Source organism: Capricornis sumatraensis, chromosome 3, assembly GCF_032405125.1.
Source record: "Capricornis sumatraensis isolate serow.1 chromosome 3, serow.2, whole genome shotgun sequence".
Classification (NCBI taxonomy): Eukaryota; Metazoa; Chordata; class Mammalia; order Artiodactyla; family Bovidae; genus Capricornis; species Capricornis sumatraensis.
The window spans coordinates 107,259,464-107,274,298 of NC_091071.1; the positions used below are offsets into that span (position 1 = coordinate 107,259,464).

The following is a 14,835-nucleotide window of genomic DNA, read 5'->3' on the forward strand; positions in this document are numbered from 1 at the left end:
AACTAGGAGAGGTAATGGAGAAGGCGATGGCACCCCACTCCAGAACTCTTGCCTGGAAAATCCCATGGACAGAGGAGCCTGGAAGGCTGCAGTCCACGGGGTCGCTAAGAGTCGGACATGACTGAGCGACTTCACTTTCACTTTTCACTTTCATGCACTGGAGAAGGAAATGGCAACCCACTCCAGTGTTCTTGCCTGGAGAATCCCAGGGATGGGGGAGCCTGGTGGGCTGCCGTCTATGGGGTCGCACAGAGTTGGACACGACTGAAGGGACTTAGCAGCAGCAGCAGCAGCAAGAGAGGTAAGAGACAGAAAGCAGGGTAGTGGTTACTATTCTGTTCAGGGCTGGGGCAATGGAGAATGGGGCGTTACTGGTAATGTACAGAGTTTCTGTTTGGAACAATAAATGTTAAAAGATAGTAGTGAGTGGTGACAATTACATGATATTGCAAATGTGCTGAATTCCAGTGAACTGCCCACTCAAAAAAGGTGAAAATCATAATTTTTCATTGTGTATAATTTATTGCAAAAAGTGGAAAAAAACACTGAAAATTACAAATAATTATCCAGTTTAGGCAGACATAAAACTTCAGGTTTCCTACACTCAAATAAAAACAGAGGAATGATTTGATACCCCACACTTTTTTCCCAGAGCTCCAAAGTTTCAAAATCAGTCATAGGCTAAAGCACAGACGCCTAAATTGAGATGTTCTTACTGCTGGAGAGCATCTTTTCAAAGTTTTCCAAAGAATAAGTTCTCAAAGAATAAGACTGAAGGTTCCTGATCTGTGCCCTGGTGCCTCCCACAGCGTGTGAAGTCCACTCACTCACCCCTCCGAAACAAAGAACTCGAATTCATAATATTAGCAGAAGGAAAAAGCAGGCAAATACGCACACATGCACACACACATACATACACTCACTCACTGACTCACACAACCTGTTAACCTGTGTCAGAGGTTATCTGGGTCACAGGTCCATCTTTTTTCAGGATAATCTGTGGTCCCGCTGATCTCCCCCCATCTCCTTTGGCCCTTTCACCAATGATGGGGAGGGTCAAAGAAAAGAACTCTCAGAATAGTCAACTCTACTAACCGGTCAGCTCTCTGACTGGTAAAGAGTAATCATGGAAAATGTGCTTTATTCACTGGGGGCATTTCAGGAGCATTGTCCTATAAAGGTTTGAAAGTAGCAGAGTTGAAAACAGTATGCTTTAAAAACATGTCTGGGGGTCGGGGTGGGGAGGGCTGACAGCAGAATCATCCTTTTGTCCTGAATGATAGGGCACTGGGATAACTCAACACTTAAAGGCTTCCTCCTTGCAAGCAGCCCGCAGAGCCACTTACTAACTAAATAAATACGAAATAATAAGAAATTGATCTTACTGTCCCTTGCACATGCTTGTTTTCTAAGCAGATATAGAAATACCCAGCTTGGTCACTCACATGCACTTTTGTTTATTGTCCAAAATAGAATCCAACTGCCTTCAACAGTGATTCATTCCCCTCTGTGGATTTTCAAGGGAACCCCTGAAGTCAATTCAGATAAGGCTTCTACAAACAGTTCAAGCAACAGCAGAACTGCTTTTCTCAGGGTGGTGCTGGCCGACAGCTAAAATACCAGGCACACTATTTAGTCACTCCTGATACATCATTTCTCTTAAGGATGCTGATTCTTTAAGGAAGGACCCCACAGCCCACTTTTTATACCCCAAAGCTCATCACAGAGAGTAGGTTCTTTAAAAACACCCATTAATGATCCAAAAGGATACATGGACCCCAATGTTCACTGTAGCAATGTTTACAATAGCCAAGACATGGAAGCAATCTAAATGCCCACTGACAGAGGAATGGATAAAGATGTGGTACACACATACAATGGAATACTACTCAGCCACCAAAAAGAATGAAATAATGCTATTTGCAGCAACATGGATGGACCTAGAAAGGGTCACACTGAGTGAAGGAGGTCAGAGAAGGAGAAATATTCTATGACATCCCTTATATGTGCAATCTAAGAAGAAACGTTACAAATGAATTCACAAAACAGAAAGAGACTCACAGACTTATAGAGTAAACTTATGGCTTCCGAGTGAAAGGAGGGAGGAAAGAGATAGTTGCGGAGTTTGGGACTGACATGTACACAAGACTATATTTAAAATGGATAACCAATAAGGATCTCCTGTATAGCACATGGAACTCTGCTCAACGTTATGTGGCAGCCTGGATGGGAGAGGAGTCTGGGGGAGAACGAATACATGAGCCCCTTTTCTGTTTACCTGAAACTATCACATTTTTAATTGCCTATATCACAATACAAAATAAAAAGTTAAAAAAAACCAAACCTGTTAACCAGTTAATTTTCTTTTTATTCCATAAACTAATCATTCAGAAAAATAGAGTCCAGCCCATTAGAAGGCTGGAGATATCTGTTCAAATTAAGATGGAGATGGGGTAGGGTGAAAAGAACCTATATTTTGTAGATGGATGGAAATTAGACTGGATCTTGGCTCTGAAACTACCTAGTGAGGGGATGTAATCAAACCATCCATGTCTGAATCCCTGTACACCCTCCTCCTTCCACCCAACTGTATTAAGTTCCCTACATACAAATGAGTTCCATTCTGAGAGCACATTCGAAAATCTAGTTTATTTCTGAGTTCAACAAAGGTAACCGAGGTCCCTAACTAACACAATCGGCTATACAGTAGTACTGTGATAGGTTTATAATACTTTTCACACAAATAATATGTAAAAACAAATACAAAAAGTAAAGAAAACATTTTTAATCTTACAGTACAGTATCTTAGAAAGTACAGTAGTGTAGTGCAACAGCTCGCATAGAGGGGCTGACATCAAGTGAACAGGCCAAGTACCAGCTACATCACTGCTGCTTTTATGCCTGTTTCTGGACATCCTGGGCTTGAAATGAAGGTACTGTCCTACTGTACTCCATAGAATACTGCAAAGTACACAAAACCACAACCGCCTGTAGAGGATGCAAGCACATGGCAATGCCTCCCAGACACGTGAACTAATGTGATTGCTTAGTGCACATACGTTCGCATCTTTGAAAGTTCACAACTTGAAGGTGCGTATGTAGGGGAGTTACTGTACATGAAATGAAGTTGGCAGTACCCACCGCCCAAGGCTCTGAGGTTCAAATGGGCTCCTTGCACTCCATAAAGAGGTACCATTCATACGAGTGAAAGTAGAATGCGTTTTATAGATGCTTACCTCTCTCAGAGTTGGCTTGCCAATGAAAAAGTCCGTGTTTTTGCTGCTTTTGGGTGGGTTGAACTTGGGATTCAGAAAAGCACATCCATTCGCGATGGCCTCCAGGGGAGCTGGGCCCTCGTACGGGAACCCAAGCCCAACAAACAGCTGTAAGACAGAGAAACACACCACACGTAAACACAGCGACCAGGACTGGCGTCCCTGGCTCCCAGGGGCCTCTTCTGGGCTCCATGCCTGTGCAGACATCTCTGAGGCTTGGAAGTTCCAAGGCCCGGGCGAGCTGGGGCGATGAGAAGCCAGTTTACAAGAGGACCTGAAAACCAAGACCAGGGACCTTTAAAGGCCCAGGAAGGTGCTCAGGTCATCAGGAATTCCACTTCTTTGTGAAAAAAAAAGGAAAGGAGTAAGTGTCGGGGGTGGGTAGTTGAGGGGGTAGGGAGGTGGGGGTATTCAAAGAACAACAACAACAAACCTCAAGACTTCACAATAATCTTTCTGTAATGCAACAGGAGACATGACTGGAAAAACACTTGCTTAACTAAACAGAAGGTTTCTTCATTGAACCAAAAGAACAACAGGCCCTTTCAGGGATGCTGGGCACAGGGACAGAAAGGTCGCTCGGCAGTATGACTGCAGTTCACATGGAGCTGCTTGGAAGTGATGGGAGGTCAGCAAACATGGGTTTTCATAATGGGGTTTTCACTGGGGGACATCAACATCTTGGTTTTATTTTCTTCTCGATGTGGGGAGAGGGTGTGGAGCTGTGACTGGGCAAGGCTTTCCCTCTCAATCAAGTACACCCTGAGTTGTCCCCATAGCAGACAACAGATGGCAGCAAAAATACATCTCAGAGTCCTTGTTAGAGAACGCTGCGGCCCAGAGCCCCTGTGACAAAAGGGACTTGCTGCAGTTCAGTGGCACTGATTCGTGGGACCAGAAATGAAACATCATCGCATAGAAAGGCCTCCCTGTGTACCCGCCTCCCAGGGCGTTTCACACCACTGGGGGGCTGTGCTTCCTGACGGGCAGGGTCTGAGTCTGGGCTTGGTGACATGTGAGATCTCCCTAGCCACATGAAGGAGCTGCTCCTGAAACCTCTCCAGTCTCTGAGGTACGTCCAGTGGCAAAGGACAACTGGGCCCCAGAGCGTCCTTTCCTTCTGCCATCACATTGGGGAACAACCACATGGCCAGGCCCCCAAAGTGAAGGAAGCTGCTGGCTTGGACGTGGCTGGACGCCTGGTTCTCTTTTCCTGGGTCCTCTCCCCAGCCATCCTATCTCTGCAGCTTTAATTGAATGATGATTTGGAATGGTTCTGTCTAGAGAGCACTGAGTACAAGCTGCTGGGTTCCCCAGGCAACACTGGAAGATGAAGCATGTATGTGCTGGGCACCCAATTCCAGGGCTTAACCCAGTGTGGCCCACGTTGGCCATACTGAAGAGTCAGGAAGCCCCCGCAGGGAATTTTCTGGGGCAAGAAACTAAAGTCTCAGGTTTTCTGCAGAGACATCCTATAACTGTATGTTCTTTTGCACAGAACAGCGTACTGAAGTGTTTTGTTGTTTTGGAAGAATAACCTTTCATATCTTGTAGACCTTGAGATGATTCTGAGAGACATCCACATGGGAAGGAACTGCGGAGGAAAAGCTTTGAGAAGCCAGCTGAGCTCCCTCTGCTGGTGGGGGTCATTTCTTCTGGAGCAGAAGAACCAGAGACACGGAGGGGAAGGAAACACGGCAGCCGGAACCTAGAAGCTGTCTGGTATGAGGGGCATCTCCCCCACCATCTGGAGCCCCTGATTTTGGATCTTATTTTCTTGGGCTCCCAAATCACTGTGGATGGTATTGCAGCCTTGAAATTAAAAGACGCTTGCTCCTTGGAAGAAAAGCTATAACAAACTTAGACAGCATATTAAAAAGCAGAGATCACTTTGCCGACAAAGGTCCATCTAGTCAAAGCTATGGTTTTTCCAGTAGTCACGTGTGGATGTGAGAGCTGGACCAAAAAGATAGCTGAGCAGCGAAGAACTGAAGCTTCTGAACGTGATGCTGGAGAAGACTCTTGAGACAAACCAGTCCATCCTAAAGGAAATCAACCCTGAATATTCATTAGAAGGACTGACGCTGAAGCTGAATTTCCATTATTTTGGCCACCTGATGTGAAAAGCCAACTCACTGGATAAAACCTCGATGTTGGGAAAGATTGAGGGCAGGAGGAGAAGGGGATGACAGAGGATGAAATGGTTGGATGGCATCACTGACTCAATGGACATGAGTTTGAGTAAACTCTGGGAGATAGTGAAGGACTGGGAACCTGGCATGCTGCAGTCCATGGGGTCCCAAACAGTCAGACATGACTGAGCAACTGAACCACAACATGTAGCTAATAGGAGTTAGACTGTCAGAAAGAACTTCTGTGTACAGGGTATGGCCTGTGCATGCGGCTTAGCAGGGCGGGGGGGCGGGGGGGGGGTGTAACTGACAACAGTAGAAGAAACGAAGGAATGGGTGGGAGATCTAGTTCCAAGACATCCCAGCTTCATTAAACATGAAGAATCCGGGATACTATCCTTGAGGCTTTTGATCTCTGTGATCTGTCACTCCGGCGGATTTAGGGGAGGAGGTGCTGGCTCTTTAGGGAAAAGAGGACCTCTATCAGGCTGTGGCTGGACTCAGGAAACACAGGGCTTCCAGATCCTGAAAGATGCAGACAGGGGTCTCCATTGGTTTAACCAGAGACCATAGTATTTCCTAACCTCTGAAAAAGCAGGGCCTGCCATGAAGCGCTGACACTGTCATCAACACTAAACTGCAAAGAATAACTTTGGAGGAAATGCAGGAACCACAATGCTTGTCTATTTAAACAGAAAATCCTGGAAAAAGAAATTTAATTAGCTCCTTCAGACCTACCAATCTGAACCCATTAATTAAAAGGATTTGAGGCTGTTGCTTAATGGACTCAAATGTGACCTAGGTTTAATTATATCTGAATAACAATTTGCACCATCTCTTCTGCCCTGCTGGCAACTGAGTATCTCAGTACACATAAAATAAACACTTTGGGCTAACTCTCCAAAACCTCACCAGTTCATAATGAATCTTAAGCAAATACCACACAACTTCTTGGCAAAGAGTCTTCGTCACACTAATTAGGATTGCAGGAAATGCACTACTTGCAAACACCAAAACAACAGTTCTTTGTCACTTCTGTCAACAAACAACTTTTCTTCTTGCTTCCTGTGTCCTCATTACCTGTGACGTTCTAATGCAGCAGATGTATTAAGGTCAAATAGCCTACTTGAGGTTTGAATGACAACAGGATAGGCAGAGAGTTTGTCACCACCAAGGGCATTCTGTGACCTTGTGAGGGCTTATGGTCTTGCCACACACTGGCACTTAACCACACTGAATTGCTTTTCCCCCAATTCCCCACTCCCCCATCATTCTGCCCACTTAGATTTCCTTAGCACAGGAACAAGAGAGACACTGCAAGAATGCATTCAAGCGCAAAGGCTCAACTCAGGAGGAAGCAGCATGTTTTATTGATACTTCATCTTGTCTTCAGAAGCCTAGACTGTAATGAGGATATTCCAGATGACAGAACATCTCCATGGCTGCAGCTTGACTCCATCAATGAGCGTTTCTAAACAGAGCTCTAAATTACATGCTCTAAAATTTAACTTTTGAACTAATACTAAGGAAGAGAGAACAGATGAAGCTCCAGGACTGGGAATTCCCTAGGTATCGACAGAGTTCAGTTAAACTACTCAGATTTTCACTCTGTGTGAAAGGAGGAAAGAAATTGTTCCAAACCCTAAGTGGAGTAGTTGACAAAGAATCCCTTAAGAGTAGATTAAGGTAGTTCTTAGACATCAGTGCATGTATGTGGAATCTAGAACAAAAATGGTACAGATGAACTTATTTGCAAAAGAGAAATAGAGACATGGACGTAGAGAACAAGCATATGGACACCGAAGGGGTGGGAGGTGGGAAGAATTGGGAGATTGGGATTCACATATATACACTATTAATACTATGTATAAAATAGATAACTAATGAGAACTTCCTCTATAGTACAGGGAACTCTACTTGGTGCTCTTCATGACCTAAACAGGAAGGAAATTCAAAAAAGAGGAACATATGTATACACATGGCTGATTTACTCCGATGTACCCACTCCAGTGTTCTTGCCTGGAGAATCCCAGGGATGGGGGAGCCTGGTGGGCTGCCGTCTATGGGGTCACACAGAGTCGGACACGACTGAAGCGACTTGGCAGCAGCAGCAGCACAGCAGAAACTAATACAACAATGTGATGTAACTACACTCCAATTAAAAAAAATTCTGTTTGTTTTTCAAAAGGTAGTCGTTTGGCAGATTCCACGGCTGTGGTCAGTTTCCAGGCTCTCTCTCAAGTAGAATATCCAGGATAACCCAAACCAGGAGACTGCATGCCCAGCAGACACTTTCCTGACTTGTTTTCATTAGCCAAGTTGATGGAGCCACTCAGGATGGAGTCTGAGCAACCAGTCAACCTCAGTTTATCCAATGAATAGATTATCAACACAAAGTGATCAGGACAACAAAGTGATTAAGAACACAAGCTCTGGAGTCAGGCCGACCGGGTTTCTAAGCCTGACTGTATCATCTCCTAGCTCTCTAACTGCGAGAAATTGTTACACGCCTCTCTCCACGGATTATCTGAGGTCCAGTGATAATGCATTTTCTCTAGTTACAGGTCTCAGTCAAGGTAACACAAGCTCTCTGAACCTGTCTCTTCATGTGTAAAACGGTTGAAAGTAATAGCGCTTTATTTCATGGGGGCTGCTCTGAGGATTCAAGGAGATATTTCACAGAAAGGATGTATTCCAAGGTTTGGTTCTTGGAATACAGTGTTTAATGAACACTGACTAAGTTCAAACCCAAGTTCCACTTGGTACTCCTACGGGCCACATGCTGTGGCTAAGTCTTAACTTGTTTACCTTTCAAATAATGATTGGGAATCATTATTTGGTAACAGGTATCCCTTTTATATTTTTAAAAAGAATCCACACAAGGCTAGGTATGGAGAAATTTTATTTTCCTGATAAGTGGTGCTTTCATGTAACCCAAAGGGTCTCTCTCTGGACAGCTGTCTCTCATTTAGTACTGAAAGAAGAGACAACGGTGGCCAAATCTCTCCCCTATACATTTAGCTACTTCCTCTCCTGATGTCCAGGATTCCCTGGTGGCTCAGATGGTAAAGAGTCTGCCTGCAATGCAGGAGGCCAGAGTTCTATCCCTGGGTCTGGAAGGTCCCCTGAAGAAGGAAATGGCAACCCACTCCAGGATTCTTGCCTGGAAAATCCTATGGATGGAGGAGCCTGGCGGGCTACAGTTCATAGGATCGCAAAGAGTTGGATATGACTGAGTGACTACACTTTCACTTTCTCCTGACCTCCATAAGCCCCTAACTGATACTACCTGAAAACTGTCTCCTAAAGATCCACAAGGACAAAGGAGACAAAGGCAATATCTGCCAAGCAGGTTTAAGTGCCCAAGGTTAGTTGGATGTTAAATCCAAGTCCGTTTCCTGGAGACCAGCTCATTGGGCAGACTCCTAGACTATGCCCAGCTACTTACGCAGCCTTCCAGAAACAAAACAAAACATATAGCAACATCAAAACCACACGATTGGCTTGTGCAAAGTCTCTGCACTTTGGTCATTTGGAAGCCCCAGCACAAAATCAAACACATCACAATTTGCACTGCAAATCCGTGACTTTAAAGACGAGGAGTAACAGAACATTCAGATACATGTACAACTGCAGATGCTGACCATCTTCAACTGTGCCTGCGTGAACTGTCTACACGAAAAGGCAGTCCAGGTGCACCTCCTTGGAGAAGCCTCCCCCGCGCACCTCTCTCACCCCAATTCCACGCCAGGCCAACCACTCAGCTCTCGACAGTGAGGAGGCATCACAGGCCTGCTCACTACCACAGTAAGATGGGCTCTAATGGTTCTGAGGTCAGAGGACCTTAGCGATGAAGAGAGAATTCATGCAAAGGGCTTAGCACAAGGAAAGGTTAGAGAAAATGGGTGTAAAACCCCGTGGTATGTGTACCATGGTAACATGACCCAGTTAAATGTGCTACAGCTGGCTCCTGCCCTCCACGTGGGCTCAACTTAGTGCTTTCCTGATGTCACCAATCACAGGGCAACATTTTCCACAACCGAATGGCTGACCCTGCATATGAGGGGTCCTACTCGGTGAGGTTTCCTGTTGGGATTACTATTTTTTTTTCCATTATTACTCCTCCTACCTGTGTACTTTTCACACAGTGAAGTCGTCACCTATCTACCTGTCTGCCTCCTCTGCCACAGTCGTTTCCTCCTGTGGGCACAACTGCCTTTGTCAGCCTCAGATCCAGAAGGCCTAGCACAAGTCCTGGGATATATTCTTTACTTCACCAACATTTGGCAGATAAATGGGCAAAATAATAAATATTGCCAGATCTTCCAGCAATCAAGCATCTCTGTAAGGAGAGGACGAGCAATTGTTGTGTGCTATTTGTGTGTGAGGAGGTACCTTTGTTCTTGAAGTCCCAGAGGTTAATTGAATCCTATGTCCAAAACATTCTTCATTTTACATACGTATGTGTGAGGGGAGGGGAGAGGATGGGGTGTGTGTGCATGTGTACACAAAATACTCTCCATCCAGTTAAGAAAATGGCTTTTGCAACCAGTCACTTGCTTGACTGCCTGAGGGTAAATATTTCAGTATTTGAAATAGACATAGAAGATGGATTGCTCCGTCAGTAAGCTCACTCTTGGGCTCTCAAACAGGGCCTGGAGATGTGGGCATAGCACAGAGAGGCAGGCAGGCATTGGGTATCAGAAGGACCTAGTCCCCTGCTGGGGAGATATTGGAGATCAAGGCACACGATTCTTGAGAAATGCAAGAAATCACTCCTAGGGGCATGGCTCCAAGATCCCAGATGACCAGTGGACTTCTCTTTGTCTCCTTCATCATTCTTTATACAGTTACCCGAAGGCCTCTACAAGCCAGGCCCTGAGAAGGCATCTGCCAACAGAACAAGTGGAGCCCTTGAATTCTCCTGGAGCTGCGCAAGGAGTCTGTTCCATTTCTGGTCCCTGGATAGAGGTTGCCTGGAGCCCCGGGTTTTTGAGAGAGCTTGTGCAACCACATCCAAGCTCATGGGATGAGCCACAGTTGATTGAGGAGGCCAGACTTAAGGATGGATTAGAGCAGGGACAGAAGTGCACACTGCCTGTCTTCCAACCCTATCTAGGCTTCTTGGGGAGCCCCACAGCTAAGCTGCTGAGCTGACCTGGTAGGGAAACAGGGCTGTCACACCCTACCAAGGGCTGGAGGGGGACATGGCCAGAGGTGTGGGTAGAAAAGGCACGTGGCAACAGCAGGAGCAGCAGCTGCTACTTCCTCTGCATTCGCACAGGCACAGTATGCTCTCAACTTTCACTGTCAGAAATGGGGGATCCTGTTTGGGCTCACTCCAAATGGTTCGCCAACCCAGTGTGGGATGTGAGCGCCCCATTTCATAAGGAAATTCCCTGGTGAGACTGAAAGGGGGGTATGTGGGCACAGGGAGGTGAAATTTGAGAAATGGAAGAAAGAAATCTCAATAACAGAGATGGGGATTGAAGCTAAAAATTACAATGTGCCACCCCACTCAGCCCTTAACCACTGGCTTAAGTTGCTCTGGATTTTGCTGGCCTGAATGGCTTGTCTACAGTCTTCTGATACATCATGAGTTCATCCACATGTATATGCCTATTAGAAGACTCTTCCAGATTTCAACAATTTCCTGGCTCTTTGAGCCCTGACGTTAGGGTGACACAGATCCCATCCTGTCTCCATAGGCTCCGGGTACCTGGGCCCCTCCTGGCATACGAGGACAAAATTCTGCTGAGCAGACGCTCTCCTGGCTTGATGCAGAGATTCAAAAATGGTTCATAAAGAAAAATAATGAGTCAGAAGCTGATTATGCATCCATCATATCAATCTGTGTCTAGACCTCGAGGGGCACCCGACCCACTTCCCGCTCTCATAACAAGTCTGAGGAGCATGCAAGTCCCATTCATTCCACGCGCATTTGCTTCTCTGCATCCCCAGTTCTCCACTTTCGATGTGGATTGGAATAAATCGCTTTTAAATTGCTCAGAGACACTGAGGAAGGAGTTAGAGGCAGAAAGGGTTATAAATGCAAAGCCTGACTAGTCTTTAGTGTCATTATTCCAAAGCCCAAGATTCATTCATTTCACTGCCTGCTGCTGTGTTCTGGGTATACGGGGAGGCTCAGTGATACACTGCCTCATTTTCATCGCATTTACCAACTGTTTTAGCCGTAATTCTACTTGGAGAGCTTTCACATGTGCTAGTCAGAGGAACAAGCAATACAAAATGGGATCAGCGACATCCTCTGAAGGTACCAGTTTTTCAAGGATAAATAGTTGCTCCTGCACTCAAAGCTCCAATGTGATCCTTGGTTCCTGGGCAATATCTCATATCATGGCCTACGCCTTCCAGACCCCCTCTCTGCTCCTCCCCAAATAACAGGGACCCCAGCTTCGGCCTATTTCCCATTCTCTAACAAGGTAAGTGGATGGTCAGTAAGGAAGGGTTCTTTTAAGATTTACAAAGCTGAGTAAGACATTCATGTGGCTAGGTTAACATAAGCATGTGAGACACTGACGACGGAGAACCAGGGCTGCCAGTTGTACTTTTAAAGGAGCTTGAGCTGCTTCCACATTCTGATATGGGGGAAAGTAAAATGAGGCAAAAACACTGCCGCCAAAGAGCCCTGACATTCTAATGTGTCCAAGTGTCCTCCTAACACAGAAGGTGAACGCATAGTCAACAGTAGAAACCGGTGAGCACACTTCACTCTGGAATGGCCCCCGTCATCAGCCTGCAGATGACCTTGTATGGAAATAAAATCTTAAGCAAACCAGATCTTTGGCCAAGAAGAGAAAACTATCAAATGAATGTATTCACAGCACCACATGCATGACTCAGGAGGCAGCAATGTTCAAACGCAGATAGAAGATGCAGATTCTTTCAGCTGGTGAGTATCCACTGAATATTCTTATGTTCATGTGTTTATTCACTAGGATGGTTCATGGAGGGCCTAGCAGAGCCTTCATTTGCTACCCTCTCACCAAAAAAATTCCTGAGTCATGGTTATCTCCAGGGTGACCTCAGTGACTGCGGATAAGCCCAACTCTGTAGTCTTGTTTCCTCCTGTTTAGAATAAAGTTAATAGTGATACCTGCCCCGCCTGCCTCTGCTTACTTACAAGAAGTGAACAGGACAGCATTTGTGAATATGCTTTCCCACACTGATGTATCATACACACAGATCAGAAATGCTGTGATGCCACAGACGCTCGTCCACCCGGCCTCTGTCCTCTACCCTGGAAATGAAAATGCAGCCGGCAGGGACCAGCGCTGAACACTTCACTGTTGACAATGTGCTTCCCTCGGCCTGAAGAAACATTTGGGCAGAGAGCATGCTTGGTTCTTTGCTCTTGTGTCCTGTGTGTGATGCCTGACATGCAAGAGCTGCTTGAGTCATGTGTGTAAAATTCACAGAGGAGTTTATTTTTTTCCTATTTTGTTTGTAAAATTGGGGTGTAGTTGCTTTACAATGTTGTGTTAGTTTCTGCTGTACAACAAAGTGAATCAGCTATATGGGTGTGTATATCCCCTTCCTCTCGGACCCCCCACCGCACCCCACCGCACTCTCTAGGTCATCACTGAGCACGGGGCTGAACTCCCTGTTGCTACACTGCAGGTTCCCACTAGCTATTTTACACATGGTAGTGTATGTATGTTAATCCCAACCTCCCAATCACCCCATCCCCACTTCCCATCCGACATGCTGACATGTCCATTCTCTACATCTATATCTCCATGCCTGCCCTGCCAGATAGATTCATCTGTTCCATCTTTCTAACTTCCACATATAGGTGTTAATTAATAAAGATGATTTTCATATGCATTGCAATCTTATTACCTAACAATTCTGTGGTTATTGAATATGCTGCGGTTTCAATTCTTTTATTATCTAAACAATTCACTGTAGCCTGCTGTATCTGTCTTATACCTGTGATGCTATTGTGTTCAATACTATAACCCTTTAATGGACTGTAGCATTTTACCTAAAGAACGTGCAGCATTTTTAGGCAGCCTTCGGGAATCTACGTTATAAACGTGTGAAAAGGTAGTCTATCTCGCTCAAAAAATGAGAAAAGTGTGAACACTGACAGACCATATAATATCTGTGGAGTCATTTTGGCTGTAACCTTTAAAAATGTATATATCCTTTAGCCCAGCAATTTCTGATAGGGAAAGATATATTGATACATGTACATAAACACGCATACACATTTATTCTGGATGTTTTCAATACTAAATATGTTGGATTAAAAAAAGATTAATAAACATGAGGAATACACCAAAGTGCCAGCCAACCCTCAGAGGTCCAGCAGTGACCTATTTGCAGGCCCCCTAACTTCACTGGGTGCATCCAGAAAGGACAGAGACTGCCAAGTGGATGCCCTTATGGTGTCAAAACCACGCTTATCATGCCACAAAAACGCCCTCCATCAGTGGCTCTCCCACCTTTCCACACACATAAACTGAATTCTACATCTGTGACAATCAGACCCTCAGCTCCTTGTCAAATTTTATCTTCCACTATTTCCCGACACAGGCTCACTGGGTTAGTCTCTTGACTCTCCTGAACGTATCATCTCCGCCTTTGCGATCTGACTCACTCCTGTTTGTGCCAAATGCCAGGCGCATCCACACCCCACCCATCTTTCATCTCTCACACTGTTCATGATGCTTCCTCTGCTCTTTGAGCCCCAGAGACTCTCTCCTTATCTGAACTTCTCTGTTGCCCAGTACAAACTTTTTGAACAAGCAAATGTGATGAAACACTAACAGAGGTGCCTGGGGAGGTGGGGGCGTTAAGCACTGCAGGCTTGCTGAGAAAGCTGCTGCTCTCTGAGAAAGCATGACAGCCTCACCTTTCCTGCTTGTCACTGTGTCTCCAGCCCCTCACTTAATGGCTGGTACAAAGCAGGTCCTCAGCAGAAAAGCCTTCAATGGTAGCAACCTCCTTCCACAATTCGCTACCTTTTAAGCCATACCTGGTTGAAAGTATCACTACCCAGAGTTGACCAGAAGATCAATACACCAATGAAAATAAAGCATGGAAGATGATCCCATTTTCAACACCAACAGAAACAAGCCTCTGCCCAACATCATGGATGCATTTTTATAACAACAATGAAAAACTCACCTTGGTTTCTCGGAGAAGAAACTGCAAGTCTCGTCCGCTGAGGATCCCGTGGTTTTTCACGTAACTGGGAATGTTCTTCGTGCTGGAACCGTAAACAGTCGCGTGTACTTCCGTGTATGTGTGGATGATGTCCAAGTAGACCTTCTTATTCTAAAGAGGGGACACAAGGAGAAGGCGTTTCTCTTTTCATTCTCATAGAAACCTGTCTCATGGCTGGAGACCACCAAGACAGGAGTTCTTAACATGGAGACTGCACAAATTTGGCAATCCAA

The 14,835-nt window shown here is 45.4% G+C and overlaps 1 protein-coding gene across 1 annotated transcript in view; it reads right to left on the bottom strand.

The window, feature by feature from the left end:
- The window catches only part of MGAT5 (alpha-1,6-mannosylglycoprotein 6-beta-N-acetylglucosaminyltransferase), a 238,563-nt gene that overhangs the window by 37,983 nt on the left and 185,745 nt on the right, over positions 1-14,835 (bottom strand). Inside the window, exons 11-12 of the mRNA XM_068968274.1 lie at positions 14,564-14,713; positions 3,237-3,383 (exon numbers count right to left, since the gene is read on the bottom strand). Coding sequence (XP_068824375.1) covers positions 3,237-3,383; positions 14,564-14,713 — 297 coding nt within the window. The remainder of the gene's footprint in view (positions 1-3,236; positions 3,384-14,563; positions 14,714-14,835) is intronic.